This window comes from Notolepis coatsorum (assembly GCF_963971535.1).
Source record: "Notolepis coatsorum genome assembly, chromosome: 1".
In the NCBI taxonomy this organism is placed as follows: Eukaryota; Metazoa; Chordata; class Actinopteri; order Aulopiformes; family Paralepididae; genus Notolepis; species Notolepis coatsorum.
In genome coordinates this window covers 198235020-198260274 of record NC_140165.1, presented here as the reverse complement: position 1 = coordinate 198260274, position 25255 = coordinate 198235020, and the positions used below count along the sequence as shown (strand labels likewise).

Genomic DNA, 25255 nt, shown 5'->3' with positions numbered 1-25255 from the left:
ACACAACAGGGGACAATACACTGGCTATGATGACTGAGGATTCATATGCAACACAATGCAAAATCCAATTTTCTTTTAAGTCTGTTCAAACAATATCGGCACACACAAATTGAAAGGTAGCTTATATCGGTACAAATAAAATGATAGTTGCGCGAGTCCTATTCTGTGTGTGCCAGGTATTTCAACAGGTTTCGCGCTACACATCTCTAGGTGGTCGTACATGTCAATGTGTAGGCTACTTCATGTATTTAGGAGAAGCCAAAGGCAAATTGGACAATATTATGGGCAATAAAGCTAAAGACAAGCCATGACGATATGATTACTGTTACATATATATATATATAAAAAATAGGCTCACACGTTAATAATTTGGCATGATTTTGACTTTATTTACTATCATGTATATCTCTTAACACATTACATGCTACAGAAAATAAAAAGGTAACTTAAATTGTCTTGAAAGAATATAGTGTTATAATAAAATGGCACCTTTTGATATCAACATGATTTCCATTGGGGCTTGCCAACCCCTCCTTCCAATGAAAGGAAACGAATGACAAAATGCAGGGTTACAAAAATACAATACTTTAGATACCTCATGATGGCATGATTGGCAACACAAATAATAAGATAAAAACGGATTACGTAGCTAAGCAACAAGCATGCGTTGAGTGAATGATAAAGAAAGACATGAAGACGTAATATTGTTCATTGCTACCACAGAAATACAACAGTTTGTGGTAAACGTCGGTATTGACACGTTGGTAAGGTGAGTTTCCTAAGCAAAACTGCTGAAAAGAGAGCCACTCTTGTTTAATAGAGAATCTATAGTGTGAGAGTTTGGGAAGTGGCTGAAAAAGACAAGTCATGGAATGAGACGGTGTGAGAGCTACTGCTGATCATAAAGGTTAGGGATGCATATTTTCAAGTCCAAAAAACTAAATCAAAATGCACAAGTTGCTTTGATTTTGTTGTTGTTAACATATTACACATGGCTCTTGGTACTGGGAAATTCTCTTGATAGCAGTAGTTTCAGCTTGGTCGGTCCAATATCTTATTCCAGTATTGGTGCATCCCTAATAAAACCCCAGTAAAACCACATGACACCAGGTAGGTGTATACAAAAAAAGGTTAAAATTAAACAAAAACCCCTTTAACCTCACATAATATCCCATAAACAATAACCAGATTTGCACTGAAAAGCCACTTTTCTCATAATGCCATTACAGTGCCCTCTAATGGCGAAATCCAAAACAGATGGCAGCGTAACGCCCCTGTACAACTCTGATAGACTGACCAGTCTCAGCTGTACCGATCTCAGCTGTACTCATCAGCACAATCTGGTGTAATGCGCTAGACAGCGTTCCAACATCCAAACCAGTTTCCTCTCCATTATGATAGGAATGAGGACAATGATTGTCATTTGTCAATAGATGTTAACATGTCATGTGGATCGGTTCAATTATTAAATCCCAGCTCAACAGAAAACGACCTCCTCTCGCAGGACAACCCGTCAATACCACACAAAACTAATCCACAATTCTATTGTCTACTTGGTAGAAATCCCTTTGCAAGAGAAAGCCATCAAGTTTAGTGGAAACACCTGACGGACAGAACTTGACACAGCATTGGCAAAAGTGAGAAAAACAAATGGTAAAATTCCATATTTCAGCTTGTGTCATTTCTTATAACGGATAAGCCTGGAAATCCAATAAAGAGCGAAGGACACGTCACAGTGATTTGAGTGCAGATGGGAACGGAGGCACAAAGGTCCCGAGGTATGAGAGCACAAAGCAATGCATGGCGTCTTGGGGAGAGAGAAGGAAAAGAAGACACCCCCCCCCCCCCCAAAAAAAAAAACATGAAAGGGGCAGGTAGCCAACAATATAATTATTTTCACTCTTCTTACACGCATGTGATGAGAACTCAGTGTGGACAAACAGCCCATCTTGTTAAGCTAAGATATATTCAGTGAATGAAGGAATATAAACTCGTATGCGACTGTGGTTAACATGGTGGGGACAGCCCTACATTCAATTTGATCAGCTAACTTCATGTGTATGTGTAACATGATCTGGTAAAAGAGCTGGAGGTGAAAACATGTGGCCATTATAAGTCAGTTTTGTCTAATCTGTGCTACACGTGTCACTCGGACGAAGTCTAGACCGACACGGTTTCCCAGGCAACAATAATGGTGTGTGAAGCGAGTGGCGGAAAACGTTATGAAGAGAACTACAAAGAGAACAGAAAGATGATTTTTAGCATGTAATGATAATAATCACATTATACATAATATCATTCATAACAATATGTTATTTTTTTCCTTACAAAAGACTACTACTTGGTGATACTTGGTTGTCGGGGCAGGTGGGTGGGTGTAGTAGTGAGGCAGGGGTGGAGTTTGAATGTAGTGTATTGTCATCTCTCCACCCCAACAGTCCCAAGAGTTCCTTCTTCATTACTTGGAGGCTGGTCCGGTGACCAGATCGAGTTGCTCCGAGCTGTTGGTTTTGAGTCTGTTTTGGGTTTCCTCTGCTCATAGGTTAGGTAGGTGGTGGAGGGTGGATGACACTCTGGTCCTTTGTCTGTGTGTCCATAGAGAATAACTTCATGTCCCAAGTGACTTTCCTCGTTCTTATGTTTTCTGTAGTGTCACAATCCTCTTCTTCAGAGTCTTCCTGTGTGTGTGTGCGTGTTGCTCTCATATAAGTGACCGGAGAGCTGTAATATCGATACAAATACTAGTGATGACGAAGATGGTGACAAAAGATGACACGCATCACAGAACCGTTATCTATGAGGCCCAACACAGGAACATGAAGTGGTGGGGCATGTGTCTCTTGGCAGGGATTGGTCCATATCACAAACTGTGCGGGGGGGGGGGGGGGGGTCAGATCTGTGCAACAGGAGATCCAAGGAGCATCAGTTCTGTTCATTTTCTTCCTCCATGTTCCAATACCGAGTATATGTGTCCCAGGCCAGGAGGCCCGTTAGAAAACAGGTAAAGGTGGGAGACAGGATCATCCAGAGGGGAGAGAGGGTGAGAGAGTGGACAGTCAGGGAGATCATCCACTATATGGGTTCTTGAGGACCCTGCATTTGTTGTCATTGGCTCTAAAGGAACAGTATTGGGGGAACTGGACCACACATGGGGTGGTAGGTAATATGGGGGGGGGGGGCTAGGGGGCAGTCCAATACAAGTGTCCAGGGGTCCAGTGTGTGACCTCAGCTGAGTTCGTCCTCAGGGTTGTGCTGATCTAGCAGTTTGACATGTGTGAAGGGGAAGTGGCCCCGCTTGCCTTTACATTCTCCCTCCCACTGGCCATTGACGTTGATTTTGGTCACCTTCACCATATCGCCTACCTGGAGAGGGAGAAATGGAGAGAGAGAGAGAGAGAGAGATTGATTGATTGATTGATTGATTGATTGATTGATTGATTGATTGATTGATTGATTGATTCACAGGCTGTCGGGGTGATACGGCCAGCACATTTCTCTACAGTCTATCTGGATTGTAGAAGAGAGGCTGACGTCACATCAGTCACTTATTTTTTTCTTTTATTATGTTTTTGGTCGATTTTTTTTTTGCTTTATTGGACAAGTCCGGCAAAGAGGAAGGATGGGAGGAGATATGGGGGAAGACATGCGGCAAAGGTCGCCGGGGAGTCGAAACCGGGACGACCGCGTTGCACCAGTGCGTTACGTGGTGCACCACCCTGGCGACCCCACATCAGTCAGTTAGTAGACAAGGAAGAAAACAGACAATTGCAGGTTTCAAGCCTACATGGGAATGTTAAAGATTCTCCAATTAATCAATTAGCTCCATTAACTCACTTGTTCACTCATTCATCCAGTTATTCACTCACACTTAGCTCACAGCACTTGTGTAAGACCAGTTCAATCTATGCAAGAAGGCCTCGTAATTTATGACACTGTTAGCCCTTTTAGACCGCCCGGGCTCCGGTTCAAGCTCCAGCTCTGTTCTGAACCCTCTGAACCTTGGTGCTCTCTGGCGAACCAGCCCGCGTTTACACCCATTTAAGCAGAACCAACATTCCACCGTCTCCGTCATCAACGGGGGGCGTTACTCAGGCAGAGGTAAACATAGCGAGCCTCAACGCGCGAGCACACACACAAAAGCACACATGCACTGTATACGTTTGAAATGAATCGTTCCAGCAAAGTAGGCTTCTATTATTCGAATTACTGTTTTAATGGGTATCATAGTAGTAAGTCCTACTGTAGAACATGACATATTAGCATGACATCTGATTTATTAATGTCAATACAAAAAATTAGGGACAAACGCAATTGGCACAAGTGTAAATGATGGATTAGTCACTCAGGCCCCGTTTAGACGAGCGTTTTGTGAACAGAAACCGCAAAAGTCATCTTGCGGTTTCACTTTTAATTTTACGTTTAGACGAGCGTTTTGGAGTGGAATTCTCCGTGCAGACGACGCTGTAACGACGGAGACCCGCTGTCACACAATTGGCGCATATGTCACATGACGTGCTGTGAAGACCCGCCCTACTCTGCCTCTGATTCGCAGACTGTGGATGGGGAATGTGATTGCACCAAAGCAGAGTCACTCACAGACAGTGGGTCCACTCACGCCGCGGGACAGATTCTTGTGTATTTAACCCTTTCACTGCCACACGACAGCCGGTTGTGTGATAGTAAAGGGGTAACCTTCTATCGTGTGGCAGTGAAAGGGTTAAAAGTACTGCCAATGTAGCCTTCAGGTGATCTCCGTTGATATAAGTCAGACATACTTGCTTTGTTTACGTCTCGGCTACTGGCGCATACCTGCTACCTGTGACGTAAGCAGTACGCGCGACCAGAGCCGTGACAAACCTTTCGTCATCGTTTTAACAGATTTATACGGTTTGACAGTTTAGACGAAAGCGCAAAGCTTTTGCGTTTCTAGGAATTCCACCCTGGAAGGTAGTCTCACTTTTTTGCGGTTTCACCCCGTAAAAACGCCGTTTCCGTATAAACGAAAGGCACATCCGTAAAAATATTTTTGCGGATTCACCTGCTAGCGTTTCCGTCTAAACGGGGCCTCAGTTTTAACATCCGACTGATTAGCTCAACTCGTTAGTCCACTGGCTGTGGATCCTATGGTCACAGGTTCAAATCACTCTTGGTTCCAATATTTTTCTTTTTTACGTTAATTAATTTATCCACTCTGGTTGCAATCTCATATTGAAATCGCTACGCTGCCTGGACACGACAGTAGCAGACAGCTTCAGAGGTGATTGCATTGCACCATGCTGATCCACTCAACAGGTAGCGATTTCAAAATGAGATTAGATTCAAATGTATTGTCATTATACAGCACAAGTACAATACACCATCCAACTAGAGTGGATAAATTAATTAACGTAAAAAAAAAAAAAAAAATTGGAACCAAGAGTGATTTGAACCTGTGACCATAGGATCCACAGCCAGTGGACTAACGAGTTGAGCTAATCAGTCGGATGTTAAAACTGAGTGACTAATCCATCATTTACACTTGTGCCAATTGCGTTTGTCCCTAATTTTTAGTATTGGCATTAATAAATCAGATGTCATGCTAATATGTCATGTTCTACAGTAGGACTTACTACTATGATATCCATTAAAACAGTAATTCGAATAATAGAAGCCTACTTTGCTGGAATGATTCATTTCAAAGTGTGTGTGTGTGCGCTCGCGCGTTGAGGTTCGCTAAGCCTTTCTCCACGCATTTCTGGAGCATTTCTTTATCCACTCTGGTTGGATGGTGTATTGTACTTGTGATGTATCATAACAATACATTTAAATCTAATCTTGTTTTGAGAGCAGTCGCAAATCGCTTCCTGTTGAATGCAATGCCGACTCGCTACTTTCCCCCGTTTACTAGTCTTCACAGCCTAGAATATGACACACCCACTGTGATAATGTCACGGTTCGCGAGGAAAAAACAAAAAAAATTCTATGCCAGCTGAGCACCGATTTGTCACGTTCTGAACCAATTAATCCCGGTCTGAACTGAACGCGCCAGCCGGTGCAAGATTACGTTCGGAAACCGGCTCCAGCACAGAGCCTGGCCGGTGTAAAAGGGCTATGTGTGTGTCCTTGTTGATGTGTGGGTTCCACTTTTGACCTTTAAAGTTGCTTCGGCATTCCATAAAACATTCTCTCAAAGAGAGCCACTTCTTCCTTGTCTTCTCGTGCAACTAGACTATGGCACAATGAGCCACATTAAAAAGTCAATAGTAGACCCCATAGATTATGGTGCCATTTTAATTAGATGTGGAGAGATTTGTAGCATCTACAAGGTGTTGAAGGTACATTTTCACTCAGTTACACTGGAAACCTATGGGAATGATGAATCGACACAAAATAGCTACCTCTGCAATTTCTACAATTGAAAAGCTTATTTGAAAAAAGGTCTGTTACATGAACACATATCAAGGCAAGAATGACATAGGATCCACATATCCAAAACAGTAGACTTATCCTTTAAGCTCGGAAAACACGGTAGAACTTGATGGTCCAAGGGGCCAAGAGTAAAGCTTGATGTATGCACTCTGTTTCAAGACAAGAGGCGACATGGTGTGGGAGACAAGCACTCAATAGTCACTCCCATATACCAAACTGCAGTCAATCATATTTCATGTTGAACAAAATGCCACTTAGTCTAAAATATATTGCAAACTTCTATGTCTCTACCTTACAAGAAGTTGAGAAAACAATAGCCTAACAAAAGACCAAGAACCGTATAACTATTTTTCAAGTGGAACAAAGTTTTAAACCTGTGTTACCAAATAAACAAATCACGGTGCTACTATCGTTAGCTCTCAGAATGGTAGCCAGAAGCCTGCACCGTTAGCGTTAGCATGTAGCCTAGCCATGGCAGACTATTTGATTCCTTAAGGGCTCGAAATTGCCTGGGTTTTGGTCATATGCTCCCGAAATGCTCCTGCTGTTTGGCTACTTCTATGTGCAGTGAAAACTACTTGAATGCTTTATAACCTAGTCATTGATTTAGTTCAGGGTAATCTAAGATTAGCCGCGGAGCTAACGCTAGCTAACGCTAGCTAACGATAGCTAACGCTAGCTAATCAAGCTCACAGAGAGAGATAAACAGCTGACAGCGGATAGTACAGCAGGTACAAATACAATAAAAAAGCGAGTGGGGGCTGTTGTGTAAACCTTGTACTCTTTAGTTCACATATAATAAGAGACAGATTATTTGCTTGCTCCACCAGTGCACAACAACACAAACCAACTCTCGTTACCACAACGCTTTACGGTATTTTCACAGCACTGTTGCAACATTACCGTAAAACGTGAACACCGTTGTGATCCACTCGCTCCACTAGTGAGGACTGGTCTCGCCCTCTGCTGGCTCGTGTGTGCACTACACTCAAAACTCCGTTTCACTGTAATAGAAACTGAAGCGCATCTGTGATTGTGATTTCTAAATACCCTGGTATACCGTAATACCGTCATACCGCCCAAGCCTAGTACGTACTGTGTACCGAACAAATGCAACAGTTACTTTAACCACTAGTGGAATTGGTGGCATCTCTCGGAGCGAGATCAAATTAATGAAAGCTTACGTACGGCATAATAGAACGGACATTCATACACAGCAACGCGCCTCCGAAGGTGTAATAAACATGAAACTATATCTTTTCCTTGGCATGAAACGGGAAATAGTAATCAAACCATTAGGGACCTGCATGACGCTTCCGTCTCTATTCATTATTCAATATGTACAAGTTTTACCCTGAGGGATGATTTGCAATAAAGTGCTAAAAACTGAAAAGTAGGCTACTTACAATATTGATGCTTATAGCGTTAGCATAAAAAACAAGGTAGGCCAGCTGTAGTTTACATAGCTTGCATACAACTTTGTTTCGAGGTTCCACAAGTTGATCAAAATCCGAAGTATTTCCAAACAGGGCTTTTAGATTGCTCAGAATGCAAATCACTGTCTTCGGGATCGAGTTGGGTTCTGAACTCTGCCATCAGGCCATGCGTTTGTTGTTGTTACTACTAGCATGTTCTTCAGCTCAATGAAAGTGACGTTGCGTGTCTCCTATCTGCCATGTAGCGCATTCAGGCCTAAGTGAGAAGAAGTTGTGTTTTTTTCACAATCTAATATACATTTCCACAATCTAATGTACGTTTTCTTTTCACAAGTCGATTATTAATTTGAATATAGAATATTCATTGACAGCCCTACTAAACAGTAAAGCACACTACATTACCCCCGAGTGGAACATGGAAAGCCACGTTCTGCAAACTTTCCCCCACTGTACCGAACCGTGACTTCAAAACCGAGGTACGTACCGAACCATGGTTTTTTGTGTACCGTTACACCCCCCTACTGTTAACCCTTTCTGCGCCAAACCTGAGAAAAGTTGGGTTTCGCCACCAGTGGGTGAGCGCCATACCCGAGAATTCTCAGGTTTTGGTCCTTTGATCTTTTTCCTTTGATCCCTGTTATATACACTCAACTAGGGATGGGAATCGAAAACCGGTTCCTAACCTAATTGTCCAATTCCTGGAATCGCATGCCTCCGTGACTATCGATTCCTCTTATCGATGCCAGGTTTTCCAGACCATTGCGCAATAACGTTAGCGTTAGCATGCAGCCATAGAGCAGACTATTTGATTCCTTAAGGGCTCGAAATTGCCTGGGTTTTGATCATATGCTCCCGGAATGCTCCCGCTGTTTGACTGCTTCTATGTGCAGTGAAAACTACTATGCTTTGCAACTAGGGGTGTAACGGTACGCGGATACGTACTGTACCGCCTCAATGTGGTCCTCCGGTACAGTACGGGCTGTGCACCGAGCGATTGCAACGGTATGGAACCTTTTTTTGTGGAACTTAAATCCCCCTGGCCCTAATATAACGTGCACAACTAACCGGATGTTGTTTGTTCATTCCACGCCGCGTGCAGCTACACTGAACGAGAGCTGTAAAGCATAGCATATTAGCCTTAGTATGACAAGTCAATACTAACTGACAAGCCAGTTATTGTTCAACTTTATTGCAAACTTTATCACACATTTGAAACGGCATCACCCGAATGTGAATATCACTGTCTGGTACACGGAAGAAACATATCCTAGTGCAAACCCAGCTTCCCGTTGCAATCCGTTGCATTCAAGCAGCATCTCGCTATTAATTCACACCGGGCCAAAGCAATAACAAACGCCATGTGTTTTTATAGCAGCAGATCTGCGACCATATTCCGTTGTCGAGAACACTGGGTTTAAGCACATGTTAAAAGTAATATAGCCCGCTACCTAGTTCCCTCTCATCATTAGGGGGACCCTGATGTAAACAAGACAAACGTCTTTCTCTGGTCTGCATCCCCTTAACAATTGTGTGTATTGAGCCGTACTGTATTGTACACATTCTGCAATCTGTTAAATAAAGTTTTCATTCATTCATTCCGTATTTCAGCCAGCGTCATACCACTAGCTCTGTATAAACTAGGGCTCCCCTTTCATGACTGTGATGCAAGCCCTGCCCCTGTATTCAAGCATCACAGTCATGAAAGGGGTTATGTATAAACAAGCACACGCTACATATCTTCAGATTTACTTTAATTTAAGTGTTATTAGTAGGTTACAGCAGTAAGCATTAGTTTGCTCAGTCAATTATGGCCAATTCGTTTTATATTGTTTAATAGTTAAATAAATAGATAAATGAAGCAATTCTTTTTGTATCCCCCCCCCCCCCCCCCCCCCCACTGTACCGAAAAAATACTGAACTGTGACTTCAAAACCGAGGTACGTACCGAACCGTGGATTTTGTGTACTGTTACACCCCTATTTGCAACCTAGTCATTAATTTAATTCGGGGTAAACTAGCGTTAGCTCCGCGTTAGCCGCGCGGAGCTAACGCTGCTCCGCATATACACAAACACACAGAGAGAGAGAGAGAACAGCAGGCTGACTAGAAGAGGGTGGGGGCTAGCGGGGGAGGAGCCGTCTGTGTGTGTGGTGTGTGTGCGCTGACAGAGGAAAGACAGAGGAATAATGACCAGTTGAATGCAACTACAGTTCAATAGATTAAATTAGTTTAAGATATTGAACTGTAGTTGCATTGAACAGGTCGTTATTCAATAGATTAAATTAGTTTAAGAATAAAAAAATTCAAAATAAATAAATAAATTAGTTTAACACATTGCCCGCCGGGGGTTAAGGCCTCTACATGCTACAGCAACTTCAAAGCAACTGCACCACAACATCGACAAAGCAACGGTGTTGTAGACACTCTGCATTTATGCTTCTGCAACATCGACGCGCAAAGTTAGTTTAACTAAAGTTAGTTTAGGTTCGTGTTAACGTTAGATAATGTACAAAATAAACGTATTTCCGGTGCTTTTAGACGTTGCTTTTATTTTGAAATCCCCCGACCGGAAGTATTTGTGATGTATTCTGCTTGTGTAACTTTAGGTTAGTTTTAACGTTAGCTGGCAGCTACAGGCACTCGCGGTCGAGGAAGAGCTGCTGAATTTAATCGGCAGGAGGAGAGAGAGCTCGTCAAAGCTGGATATATCCCTGTGGCTGTGGTTGTAGGCACGAAAATGCAGCTCGAACTACCTGTTATATTAAATTAATTGATTGCTGTTTAACAACTTGTCCGTGTCCAGTCCTTTCGAACTGCCCCACCGTCCGTTCATTGTAAACAATGATGTAGGGGTGGACGGTATGGTCTAAAATTTATATCACGGTATAATTTGAAGCATAGACGGTAACGGTATATATCACGGTATCATCGGTTGATACAAATTTTTTTTATTTAATTTTATATAATTTTTTTAAATTTTTTATAAAACATATATATTATATAATTAGACTTGTACTTGTATTATCTGCGAGACATCGCCACCACGCAACAAGCTCCACTGTCTGTGTGTACTCTAGTAGCCTCCAGCTACGGCCAGGATTCTCCGGAGCTGCACCTGGACCTATACTCGAGTAGCCTCGAGCAGAGCTACGGCCAGGATTCTCCGGCGCTGCACCTGGACCCTATTGGTATAACGTTACTTAACTGTGCTCAGCAAGCCCTCAGCTCGAATACGCATCGAATCAGTGTTATAAGACATTGATATCAGGAGCTATCTGTAGCTACTGCTAGCCGGATATATAACGTTAATACAACGCCTCAGTGAATTATTTAGTTCAATGGGACATTTCGTTTTGAACGGTGAACTAACTTGCGCTAACGTGAGCTAACAGGTAGCATACACGTCTCTACTAGACTTTGTGGAGCGTTTGTTGATGTCAGGAGCTATCGGTAGCTGGCCGACTAGATACCGTTCGGTTAGACAATGCCTCATCATGTATTAAACTAAAAGTGAATAGTTGACTGGGTCATTTTGTAACGGTAGCTAAGCTAACGTTAGCTCAGGGAGACGCCGCCGTCCTCCCGTGTCCCGTCCCACTAGACTACTAGACCCGTGTTTACATGCGTGCGGTAGGGGCTGGCACGCCCACTGCGCGAAGCCTCCTAAATAACTTTTTCCAGTTCGCACATATCTATTATCTATGACTAATTCTATCTATTTTTAGGGGCAAATGCGAGTGAAATAGTCGCGCTGTGGTTACATGACGGCATTGCTATTTTAGAGCTGCTCTACCGGTTACACGGTATAGTCAAAATCCATACCGTAGAGCAAATTCATACCGTTTATACCGTATACCGTTTATACCGTCCACCCCTACAATGATGCATGTAATTATATTAACGTTACTGTGTGTTGTTGTAGCTATGTTAATAAATTCTGAATGGCATCAACGTTAGTTGGGTATGATAGAGCATTGAATAGCATCAAGTTCAACGCTAGCTGGCTGGCTACAACAATGGCGGATGGTATTCCTCGCTGCGGGACCAATATTATTATATGACAGCCCCGCCCCCATTCACTACCAACCAATCACTGCTACGCAATATCAACGCAACGGTTGTTTAGATTAGATTTGGGTGAAAGGTACGCAACGTCCTCGCAACACAGTCTACAAGACCCTCTAAAACAAGCGCGTTGAAATCGCGCTGATGTTGTGTTGAAGTTGCTTTGAAGTTGCTGTAGCATGTAGAGGCCTTTATGCCCATCTCATACCCCTCTCTGCCAGCGCTGTAAGCCTATGGAGATGTTTACCTTCTTTACAGGGCTATAACTTTTAAAATTGTATTGCTATATTGACATTACTATGGCCCATTCAACATCGATTATCCATCGTTCAGGATGTGGGAACGTTATACTTTTTCATTCATACATTGTTGTGTTGTTAATACCTTCTAGAATATAAGTATTTTTTTAATCTTTTCTGCTGTAATTCCAAAAACGCTAGTTATAGGCCCAAACGCATATATAGATTATCGATTGCCGTTTCTTTCCCATACCCGCTATATTAAAAAATTCAAATGTATATGATCGGTATACATTATGCTTCATCATGCGTGGAAGAAAGGAGGGGGGGGGTCGTTTATAATTCCTTGATCATCAGTAACCGCTTTATGTAGGTTGGGTGGATATATTGATCAGATGGTTTGCAAACAAGGAAATGCACAATCGGGCCAATGAGACTGGCGGTGAAAGATCCCAATTATACGACGCCGATCGCCTAGGTCCATTTCCGGTTTGTATGGCGCAATAAACGCTGAAATCATATAGATTATTAAGTTTAGAAAGCGATCCATATGTACATAGTGTCTGTCGGGAGCAGTGGTGCAGTCGTAATATGGGAACTGGTAACACGCCACGCCACGTGCGCGCGCGGGTACGTGCATGCGCACAGAACTGATTTATACACACACACACACGCACGCACACACACACGCACACACACACACACAAGCGCATATACGCAAGTGCAATCTTTCTATCATACAAGCTCTTCTTGCTCTCTATTTGTGTGAATGTGCGCGTGGAAAGCTGGCGCGCAGCACAGACGCTTGATTCAATATCATAAGCAGGTAGACCCCCATCACGAATTCCGAGCCACATTAGTATTCACCTCCACTGCCTGTGTCACACAGAATGAAGGGGGAGATGCATTCAGATAGCCAACACCCAGACACTTAGTCTACCTGCGCTTTTTGTTATGTAAAACGGTGGCCGGGTGAGTCACAACGAATGGATACAGCGCATTTTTGTGTGTGTGTGCGTACACGCGAGTACACATCCGTGCGCGATCGCGCGTACTTCTGCCTCAGTGATCTGGTAACACGGCGTGTAACCGGGTGTGACCACGACTGCACCACTGGTCGGGAGTCCCGTAACGAGATGTGACTGCCGGATGATTTTCATCGATGCACAACAATAAATGACAATCAGAAATGTCAAGTTGCATGTTGTTATTCTAACCAGCTTAGTTCTGTTGCATTTCCAATTTATTTATTTAAATTATAAATGATCAGGAATCGATAAAGAATCGGATCGATAAGCAGAATCGATAATGGAATCGTATCGATAAAATCTTATCAATTCCCATCGCTACACTCAACCGGAGCTCCCTAGGTCTCCCTGGCACATCTGCCTACGTTGGAATTGCAATGGCGATCGAAACTCACCAGGTGGCAGTATCGTCCACATTTTAAACTCTGATAGTTTAGTTTAGACAGTGTCTGTCCTGATCCCTGTCTGTCCTGACTCGCTCTGAGGGGGAGGAGTTCTTGCAGAGCAATTGCTCTGAGATTTTCTCGCCTCAAACCTATAGTTTCCTGTATACACAAGTAATCGCGATCGCCGATGGGATCACTGGGATTATTCTTTTTAGAGTACCTTCTGGCTAAGGTAAGGTATATTCTATGTCTATTTTACCAAACCTGAATCATGTTTCTGTACCGATCACAGTGTCGTATTTTACCGGACATAAACCATGCTTTTTGTAACGATCGCATTTTCGAGGGTAAATTGATGATTTTGTAAAGACACATATGTATATGGTATATATATACCTTTGATTTGGAAGTATTTAGGGTTTCAGGCGATCAGTATGTAGAAATTAACTGATTAGTCAGTGATGGACTATGAACAATGCCTGTCAAATGAGCCATACTATTGTCTCCATAGCTATAATAAAGAACACGCGATGGGTCCGCAAAACATCGCTAAAATGGTCAACAACGCTGGCGCCATTGAGTAAAGATGGGAAAAGAGCGGGGCGCTCAATGAGTTAAGTGATGTGGTTGTTTGTCTGAAGGGTTCCTGCGGAAAGCGTGTTAGAAGGGTGTGCAGTGTATGAATGTGTGGATGAGGAATCCAGCGTTGCAGCTTGGCCAACTGTATGACAGAGGAAGCGCTGCAGCTTGGCCAACTGTATGACAGAGTCCTTGACTTGATGACAGAGGAAGCGGAGGAATTCTTTTTAATAGTTTTACCATTAATTTTTTTTTACATACATATAAATAATAAGCTGTTATCTTACTTTTGAAAAAATAGTCAGGCTGCAGAACCTCTATTTCTGCTTCAGGATTGTTGAAGATAATCAATGTCAACAAGAGTAGCCCGTAGCAGATATTAGGGGTGTGCAAAAGATGTATTGAGATAAGAATCACATTTAAAAATATATATAATAATAATTATTATTATATATATATATATATATATATATATATATATATATATATATATATATATATATATGTAACGTAGGGCTGGGCATTTAATCGGGAAAAAAAAATCACGATCTCGATTCATAGACCTATGCAATCTCATTTCTAAGTTATGAATTAAAATTAATTAATTAACATTATTTAGTTCTTTACTTTTTACTTTACTTTTTAAATGATTTTATTGAAAAAAACAAGAATCGTGAGAGAATCGTGATCTCAATTCTTAGAGAGAAAAATCATGATTCACATTTGAGCAAGAATCGCCCAGCCCTAATGTAACGGTTGTGACATCGTCACCTCAAACTTCGATGCCCCGAGGGAGTTTCAAACCTGGGTCTCCCACGCAGACCGGCACCGCTATACCAAGTGGTGAATTCACTGCTTTGTAATGTGTCTATGTGTCTTTTGAGGATGAGAGTGAGTTTAACCCATAGTACCGCTACTCACCCCAGTCACTTCACAACATCTGAAGTCCTTCGTGACTGCGCTTCGCGGTACCATCCGTTACATATATATAAATTATTATTTTTCCTTGTTTTGTTATTGCAGAAGAACGCGTTTTTGTTCAAACGATTGCATTTATGTTTCATATTGAGTGAACTAAAGTGGAAAATAAATCTTACTCAAGGTTTACATTTGATTCAGTGTGTTACGTATTACTTTCACATGGTGGAGGGATACTTACTGTCTGTGGTGCATATTCACATTGTGGTTAAGTGTGCTGTCACTAATTGGTGGTTTAATTGACACACTGTTTCTTCCTGTTTTTGTTATTAAAAATGGCCGCCCTTCTAATTCATCACAGGTGTGGTGATGAGGCACCACGCCCTACAAATGCAGTGCAGGGAGCAGTTGTCAAGTCTCCCCCACTTCACAGGAGATGTCGCAGCTCTCCAGCGTCTCACCTGCTCTCTTTGTTTTGTTGTACATTCGGCTTGTTCTTCCTTTTGCCTATAGTTTTGTTGTTTAACTTGAGTCTGGAACACCCAGCTCCCACTATTTCTGTCCATTTAGTTAGTTGTAAATAAATAGTTATTTTTGATAAACTTTTGTCCAGTGTCCTGTGTCCACCACGTCGCATTCAAGACCTTGACGAGCCATATTTTAGGCTTGAATGTAACACAGTGTGAGACCTATTCTTTGAGACCTATTCAAGTGTCTACCACAGTCAAATGGGAGAAATAACTCAAAACAGAATCTAGAATCAAATCTATGCATTGAATCGTGACCCCAATAATCTAAATCGAATCGTGTGATTTCCTGAATCATGCACCCCTATAAAGGCATACACAGGAAGTGGGCTATTAGCAGACATTCATTTTAGAGTATTTCTAATACACTGCACTATTTATTATCATCATCAAAGAGAGAGAGAGAGAGCGAGAGCAAGAGAGGAGAGAGAGAGAGACTGTCCCATTCACTTGGAGCTGGGCTGCTGGGAGTAATGTGATCCCTACAAAACCAACTGTTTTGGGCCAACAGTATATTACCTAGTTTAGTTAGTACAAGTCGTTTTTTGGCTGTGATCTCGAAGATGCATAGGACCCTTTCGGAGGGCTGCTAGCTAGATTATGGCAAAAATCATAATCACGATTATTTTGATTGATATTAAAATCACAATTGACGACGACTTTGTTTCACCTTTCTTGTCGACCAAAGGTGAAACTATGTTTTTGGGGGGAGAGCAGGGCACAAAATAAACTTTTTTACTCACCGGCGGGTAGATGGGAAAATTCTACCCGCCAAGCATGTTTCTTACCGGTCAAAAAAAATATGCATTTGTGTCACATATATATACATTTCTTTCAGTACATTTCAAGTAGATAAGCTATTACGTTGAAGAATACACACTTAAAGAGGCCAGAGTTAAATTTGTACTCTCTCTGAAGTCTAAACTTCACGTAACGGTAACACACAATCTAAAACCCCTCCCTACCTCCCTCTCCCAAACCGTTCCTACAACAATTCTTTTTATGTTAAATGATCATGTACATTTATTTTGTATTATTTTTTTAACATTTAAATATCAACATTATCTGGCAATCCTCAGTAAATACTATCAAACTCATGTCATCTGGTCTTTGCACACACACACGCACACACACACACACACACAGAAAGGGCTCCTTAATTGAACAAGTAGAGAGCGGGATAGAGAGAGCCCCGCTCCCCCTTTCTAACCTCGGCTCAGCTGTTTTCTGTCTGAGCAGGATTGGATAGTTTAGCTTAGCTAGCGCTTAACGTTATTTTCCCCCGACGGAAATTAATGACTAGGATGCCAAGCTTGTTAGAAGCATTGGAATTGACACTGCACATAGAAACAGCGGGGGGGGAAAAGAAGCTGGGACTGATTTAGTTCGCAAAATGCGACCAAAGCACTCTGGAGCTATGCTATATGTCTTCACACACGGACGTTTGTCACGTTTCACAAGCTGTTGTTGTTGGGCGTATGTATACGTAGCTACCTTGGGCTACTTCTGATTGGTGAGCAATGAGAGCACAGCACTTCTGATTGGTAAGCATGACTGGCACGCAAGAAAAAAAACTTGAATCAAACTCGCTGTATAACGTATCCCAAATCGCAGGCTTTGCGATTGGCTAAAAGGCGACTGTCGTAAGACCAAAACACACCGCAGTTTTAATTATTTTACATGACTATTTTCATTTTGTTACCCGCTAAAAACAAAATTACAAACATCACAAAACAAACTGGTCAGACTACTGCTTGACCTTACCCCTAGAACCCACCTCACCCCTGCCCACTTTGACAACCTAGGATGGCTTAGAGTAGACGACAGAGTACAGCAACGTGCATGGGAGCTCCACAAATCATGTTAAACCCAGATTCGGCTCAAACAAGGGACTAAACATGTTTTGCAATTATGCCACATCAATGTGGAACGCCCTACCCACAGCTGTAAAGGAATGTGAATCACTACCCACTTTTAAAACCACTCTCAAAGAGCACCTACGGGAAACAGCAATCCGAAACTGGCCCCTGTAAATGTCCTAACCCAACCCCCTCCAATGTACAGTAAATGTCCTAACCCAGTAATACACAAGACCCTCTTCTTGGACCAAGTAAGGTTTCGTCGATAATCCAATGTACAGTTACCCCCACCCCGCCTACCCCCCACCTCCAATGTACAGTCCCCCCCCCACCCCACCTACCCAACCCCCCCCCCCACCTCCTCCAATGTACAGTTTCTTTTTAACTCTTTTTGTATCACAAACAGTACTGTATGTAAATCTGGTATGTCATAAATGTATAGATGTAGCTGCAGTACTGTCTATCTGTATGTCATATATGTTATGATGAATTGAAAATGGGGGACCCTGATGTAAACAAGACGAAAGTCTTTCTCTGGTCTGCATCCCCTTAACACATTCCCTGCCACGGTTATATCCATCAATGTAGGCTCACTGCCACCACTCTAAGCCTATGGAGATGTTCACCTTCTTTGTAGGGCTATAACTTATTTAATTGTATTGCTAAATTGACATTACTATGGCACATTCAACATCGATTATCTATCGTTCAGGATGTAGGAACGTTATACTTTTTCATTCATAGATTCTTCCAAGAATACCTTCTAGAATATAAGTATGTTTTTATCGTTTTCTGCAGTAATTCATAGAACGTGAGTTATAGGCATAAACGCATATATAGATGATCAACTGCCGTTTATTCCCGATACACGCTATATTAAAAAATTCAACTGTATATGATCCTATACGTTATGATTCATCATGCCCGGATGAAAGGGGGGGGGGGGGGGGGGGCGTTTATAATTCCATGATCGTCAGTAAATGCTTTATGTAGTATGGGTGATATATTGATCAGATCGGTTTGCAGTAGTGTTGTCACGATACTGGAATTTCTACTTCGATACGATACCTTGGAAAGTATCGATACTTCGATACCATTTCGATACCAAAAAAAAAAAATATATATATATATATATATATATATTTTTTTAAACAAATTTAGCTTTTGTTGCTGGTTGATTCTCCTCAGCTTCTCTCTGGTACTATAAGAGAAGATAAATATAACACTTTTAAAACCCTTTGTTTATCTTTAGATCACACATTTAAAAATAACTGTTCATCTCACTTCAATCATTTTTATTGCAAATGCAGAACATGGTATTTTCTCAAGCAGACAGATGTAAACACTGTAATCTGTGTTGCATGTACCTGACAAACTGAACTGTTTGTATTACAGTTAGTAACAGTTTCGATTTTTATTTAAAGATAACGAGAGCGAGCAAGCGAGAGAGAGAGAGAGAGAGAGAGAGAGGCTATGCTCGGAGCATTTTAGTAACGTTACATTTTCAACAAGATTGCTGCTATTTAAACACTTGATGGAAACGGGGTAACGTTAACCTTATGTCGACTGTAGTATTGTATGACCTCGACATAACGTTTAAACGTTAACGTTACTCCGTTTCCATGCAGTAATTATAACGGTGGCCAGCTAAGCTAACGGAGCTAACGGCTAGCAGTAGCTAACGTTAGCTGATAGCTGTAACGTTACAACGAATCAGCTGTTGATATTATGCGCCATCAGTAGACAACGTATCATGTATTAAACTAGAGTTAATGGTTTAATGCTTCAGTCACAGTGACGTTGAAAGAGCAGCTGTCACGAACCTCTTTCATTTCTTTTTTTTTTTTTGATCCACTTTTTCTCCCATTTTTCTATATTTTTCTCCCATCCCAATTTCGTATCATCCAATTCAACCCTCCCCTGTCACGAACGCTGTTTCTTGCCTCCCACAAGCCGGCTGCAATGTGGACTAAGTCATACATAGCACAAGTCCCCTCCGGTACTTGAGGTAACAGCAGTCGCATCTTTTCACCTGCGCAGCTCGATCTATCAGTGTCGAGGAGTAACGCGTGGGAGGCTCACGCTGCCCCCGACACTTCCTGATTCTACTGCGCAGGCGCACCAACCGACTTGTAGGAGTCGCTTGTTCACAACGTTCGATCCCCACCCTTCAGTTTTTCCCTCCCCGTAATACGGCCAATGTGTATTACTGCGGACGACCAGCCAAACTGAAAAACAATGTGGAGAGCTGGATTCGAACACGCGAATCCTAGCGTCTCCACACTGGTGGCGAGTGCCTTAGACCACTACACCACCTAGCCGCCTACCTCTTTCATTTCTTTATGGAGATCCGCGCTGGCACTGCTAAAATGTTTATTTACAAACTGAAGACGGCTCTGTGACTCTGTGAGGGTGAGGGCTGGAGCAGGCGGAGGGGCAAGCGAGCTCTGAACAGCGTGTCAACAACTTGCTGTAGAACACTCGCCAGCTGGTACCGATACTGCAGAAAGTATCGGTATTTCGGGAAATGAGTATCGAAGCCGTTTTAAATATTCAGTATCGATATGTATCGATACTTCGATATTTTTGACAACACTAGTTTGCAGTGAAAAGAATAAACAATCAAGCTGAAAGTAACGTTACTGTCTTCTTACCGTTCGACGATGAGACTGGAGGAAAAAGATCCCACTTATTTGACGGCGATCTCCTAAATCCATTTCCGGTTTGTATAATCATAATACACGGCCAAATCGTATCGATTATTGCGTTATGGCAGCGATCGCTACACACGGACGTGTGTATACAGTCCCGCAACAATATGCGAGTGCCAGACGCATTTGTCAGATGCACCGGGATCACAAGAGATCCACTTCCGGTTTGGCAACTCGCCGATCATCCACCAGGTGGCAGTATTGAAGCGTTGCAGAGTTGTGCATGCTCCCACTGCATCATACCAGGCTCCGTGAGGGAATTATGAATAACATGGAGAAAAAATGAAATATGATCTCAATAACGTCGTATGCGGATTGGCAGAATTCGCATGAACTTGAAACACGTCGTAAGCCGTTTCCGGCGTGGGATGTGTTAAGATGCACATGTATACACTTTTACGCCACACTTTCTGTAGAAATTGATTATTTTATTTATCGTACTACTACTACTTATTGTTATTCACACACCCTGCACCTTACCATGCACATACACTACACTCAAAACACTTTCTGTAAATAATTGACTTACCTCATATTATATTTAATTTGATGTTACTGTACTACTACTACCTTGTTAATACCATTCTTGTATTCATTGATGTTTCTTAATTGTGCACTGTGAGTGTGAGCTCGAAACACAAGAATTCCGTTACCTGCAATGCCCCCCTGTATCGTTGTGTATTTGACAAATAAAGAACTTGAACTTTCCCAGCCATACCCTTTGGCAGTCACTTTTTGTCTGCATGTTTTGCAAATTGGGTATGCATCTTCAACAACCCCCTGGTCATTTTTGTAAATATCCAAAATGCCCAAAAAACACTGCTGATTTAAGGCGCATGTCCATTTCCTGTGCCATTTAAACAGCAAGTCCAATCTCTGCTCGTTAGCAGTGGCTACTCACTTAGACACACACAAAAAAACAATGAGTGCCTTGCGAATGCAGTTTTCACCGCACACACAAAGAAAGTGACATACGAGAGGATTGTTCAAAGGGCAATGTCTAATGCAGGGCTGAACACCGTAGCTACATAGCGTAGCTTCTAAAGCTCTTTCGGGTTGGAAACGGTGACGTTTTCCAACTGCGGTTACAGTGAAACTGGTTCATCCTGACATCCATATTATAGAGCTGCTCCTTCTGAGTGCCAAGGGTTGAGGCGTATATTACGATGAAATCATTGCTGACAATTCTGTCATCATTAAGGACGGATAACCACAAATTAACTAAAATGTCTTTCAAAATGAGATCTTCAACATTGAGTTTTGGTTTGATAGACTTTACATTATAATGCAGTTCAATGTGACAAACAGCAATTGGATTATTTATCTTAGATTTTGATGCTTTTGTATACATGTCATGAACAGATATTTTGATATTGGAAAAAAGTTCCAAATTTATTTCCGTCACATCATGAGCACCTATTTTGAAAGTAAATTCCAGCCCTTTTACTTCAACTAAAAAGAGGCCTCCTTCAGTTCAGCTGGATTTCCAAAGAAGACGAGACAAGGAAATGTAGGCTAATTATTAACTGTACACTGCCTCCTTGCTGAGTCATAGTACCAGCCTTCTGATTTCTTGGCCAAACAAAACATCCTCATACCAGTCAGTCATAAAATATTAGGTAGGTGGAGGAAACATACTGGAGACACACTGCAAACCAACTAATCTTCTCCTCTTTGATGTTTACCGGTGGGTGCAGCTAATGAATTGCTGTAAAAAGAGGCAAATGATGCTTGTGTGGATCAACTCCACCCGGTTAGAAGACGAAGGATCACGATAAGGAGGAGAGAGAAAGAATGAATCACTCTTATGTTCTGAGCAATGCTGTGTAACAGGGCAGGACAGGGCGATAAGAGCTGTTCCCCTGAATCCCTAATCCTGGCTCAGCTGGACTTCTGGCTTCACAGAGGGCAGAGGAAATGGTCCTGTTCCTAAACATAAACTATTTCCTTCCCTCAGTGACCTGCTCTGTGGGAGCCCTGCTCTCGCTTCCGGACAGTTACACCAGCCACAGTGGGCTTCGGAGCCCAACGCTCAATGACAGTAAAGTTACACCTGAGCCACAGTGGCCGGGGAGCCCAACGCCTAATGACAGTTACACCTGAGCCACAGTGGCTTCGGAGCCCAACGCTCAATGACAGTAAAGTTACACCTGAGCCACAGTGGCCGGGGAGCCCAACGCCTAATGACAGTTACACCTGAGCCACAGTGGGCTTCGGAGCCCAACGCTCAATGACAGTAAAGTTACACCTGAGCCACAGTGGCCGGGGAGCCCAACGCCTAATGACAGTTACACCTGAGCCACAGTGGCTTCGGAGCCCAACGCTCAATGACAGTTACACCTGAGCCACAGTGGCCGGGGCGGGGAGCCCTACGCCTAATGACAGTTACACCTGAGCCACAGTGGCCGGGGCGGGGAGCCCTACGCCTAATGACAGTTACACCTGAGCCACAGTGGCCGGGGCGGGGAGCCCTACGCCTAATGACAGTTACACCTGAGCCACAGTGGCCGGGGCGGGGAGCCCTACGCCTAATGACAGTTACACCTGAGCCACAGTGGCCGGGGCGGGGAGCCCTACGCCTAATGACAGTTACACCTGAGCCACAGTGGCCGGGGCGGGGAGCCCTACGCCTAATGACAGTTACACCTGAGCCACAGTGGCCGGGGCGGGGAGCCCTACGCCTAATGACAGTTACACCTGAGCCACAGTGGCCGGGGCGGGGAGCCCTACGCCTAATGACAGTTACACCTGAGCCACAGTGGCCGGGGCGGGGAGCCCTACGCCTAATGACACACCAGCCAGTGGTCGGGGCGGGGAGCCCTACGCCTAATGACACACCAGCCAGTCGGGGAGCCCTACGCCTAATGACAGTTCTCAGGTTGATTTACATCTAGCGATTCTAATAATAAAAAAAAAAAAACTGATGAACAACTAGTGTAGCAAAATGTTATTAAGGAACATTAGAAAACGTCCTTAGTCTGAGTCAATCTGTAAAGCAACGTTTTAATGGACTGGACTAAAAGGATACTAGGCAATAATATGACAGATTATCTAGAGGCGAATAAGCTCAGAAATCTCTGGTCTTTATTCCTAATATACCATAGTATCTTCTCAGTCCCTCTTGACGCATGTTAAAAGAAGACAATGGGGACGCTTTGATTATTCATATCCTGTCTCTTTAAAACACTGTCTCTCCCTTCGGAACCATCTCTCCTTTGCTCTAGTGTACTTTTAGAGAGAGGCAAGAGGAAGGAAATGTGAGGACTAAAGGAGAAATGTTTAATCTAAACTACATACAAGGAATCCATAGTTACCTCTAAGGCAAGGGCTGTCTTGTCGTAGGCATTGGGCACCCTCTTTTGTATGGCCCTGGCATGGACAGGCCCATTCTGGAGGTTAGGGAGCGGGGTGGGTTGAGCGTACTGGCTGGGGTCGCTCAGCAAAGGTGGGCCTGACTGGGTGGCGGAGCCGTCAGAGTTCCCTACTGTCCCTATGGGGGGTCCCCCCGGCCCACCGGGGCCCGCGGCTGAATTGGGAGATGTCGGCCGGTACTTCTCCACATACGGCACTGGGATCATCCCAGGGCGGCCTTCGGAGTTCTGGGCGTTCCACCACTGCTCCTCCGGCTTCTCCAGGACGCGAAGAATGTCGCCCTTCCGGAACGGGAGATCCTCCTCATCGTTGCCGGGGAAGTCGAAGAGCGCTCGGACAAACTCGTCTTCCAGGCGCTGCGGAGGGCCTCCCCCGGGGCCGGTACTGTTAGTGCTGATGAAGGATGTGTGTTTGGACTTGTTGATGGGTTCTATCAAGGTAGTGGTGTCCAGGTAGTGGATCTTATAGAATTCCAGCAGGGCAGGGAGAGCCTCAAACTCCTGGTCCCCGATACGGAACCTAGGAGGGGCCAAGCCTGTCGGGAAGATGGAGTGCAGAGAGAGAGTTCTAAGTGATAAGGAACTGAAAGAATTAAAACAAATAGTTTCTACTATTCAAACAAAAGTGTGAATCTGAGAGATTGGGAAGTAGCCAAATGTGACACTGGTTATTTACAGAATGACCAGGAAGTGTTGTTGTTGTTGTCCACTTGTTTATTTCCTCCCCGTCACTCATTTATGAATGTTCTCTCCATTACAAGGTCCAGTTGACATTTGTAAATGGGCGTAATGATGGTTCAGTGAATGTACAATTATCAGTAGATTTAAGATTGGAAAATGCACATGCATTGGATGGATCAGTTACAAGTCAAGCAATAACGATCATCATCCCCCCGCTTTTCGTTACGGGCGAACACATGATCCGGAACCAGAGCCCCCTGTTCTTACCTGGGCCTGACTGTCGGTTGTTGCTGATGCTGTTGATGATGTAATGCGAGACTTTGGAATTCTCTGAAACGGAAAGCACGTAGTCGCCTGGGCTGGTGATGGAGTCCCTGACCAGGAACACCCCGTGTCTCTGCCCTTGCAATAACGACACAGCCTCCTGCCGGCTCAGCCGGCCCCAATACCAACTGCCGCGATCCTCTGCGTCAAAATTCCCGGCCATGATCCCCAATTCAAAGCCGAGGCTTCACGGGCCTTCCCTTCTCTCCCTCCCCGTCTCCTCAAGCAAGCGTTCAACTCATACAGAAACTTTAGCGCCTAGGACACGTTTGGTAAATAGGCGACACCGCAACTGGCCTTTGCTTTGCTCATCAATTCATCAATGCAGAACCGTAGCCACGTATCCGATTGTGTGTTTATGTGTTATGGTCTGATTTATAATATTAATCAATCTACACAATGTTTAGGAAACACAGTTCCAGCTATTATCCTTCGACTGATGACAACTAACTTCAAAAACTGAAATGGCGGATACGGAAAAACAAAAAAAATTACCCCACTCACCGGATGTGACGCATTGGATATTTACACCCACGGCGTCCACAATCCTCCATGTTAGTAAGGTGACATTTGGATAGAAACCAAAAAAGATTGCCTGATTGATTGATTGATTGATTGATTGATTGATTGATTGATTGATTGATTGATTGATTGATTGATTGATTGATTGATTGATTGATTGATTGATTGAAAAGTTTATTAACAGATTGCAGAATGGGTACA

At 43.2% G+C, this 25255-nt stretch overlaps 1 protein-coding gene across 1 annotated transcript; it reads right to left on the bottom strand.

Annotated features, from left to right (window-relative positions):
- Nucleotides 1-377: 377 nt before the first annotated feature.
- On the bottom strand, nt 378-24977 carry crk (v-crk avian sarcoma virus CT10 oncogene homolog). The gene is made up of 3 exons (XM_084335279.1): nt 24476-24977; nt 23471-24063; nt 378-3363 (listed from the first exon to the last, which is right to left on the bottom strand). Exons 1-3 carry the CDS (start codon nt 24693-24695, stop codon nt 3226-3228), a joined length of 951 nt encoding a protein of 316 aa, XP_084191405.1. The 5' UTR covers nt 24696-24977; the 3' UTR covers nt 378-3225.
- Between the last annotated feature and the right edge of the window lie 278 nt (nt 24978-25255).

Coding starts and splice junctions, on each gene's coding strand:
- crk (XM_084335279.1), bottom strand. CDS start 24,695: ATGGCCGGGAATTTTGACGCAGAGGATCGCGGCAGTTGGTATTGGGGC. Junction 24,064..24,475: donor CAACCGACAGTCAGGCCCAG/GTAAGAACAGGG, acceptor TCTTCCCGACAG/GCTTGGCCCCTCCTAGGTTC. Junction 3,364..23,470: donor AGACAGCCCTTGCCTTAGAG/GTAACTATGGAT, acceptor CTCCCTCTCCAG/GTAGGCGATATGGTGAAGGT.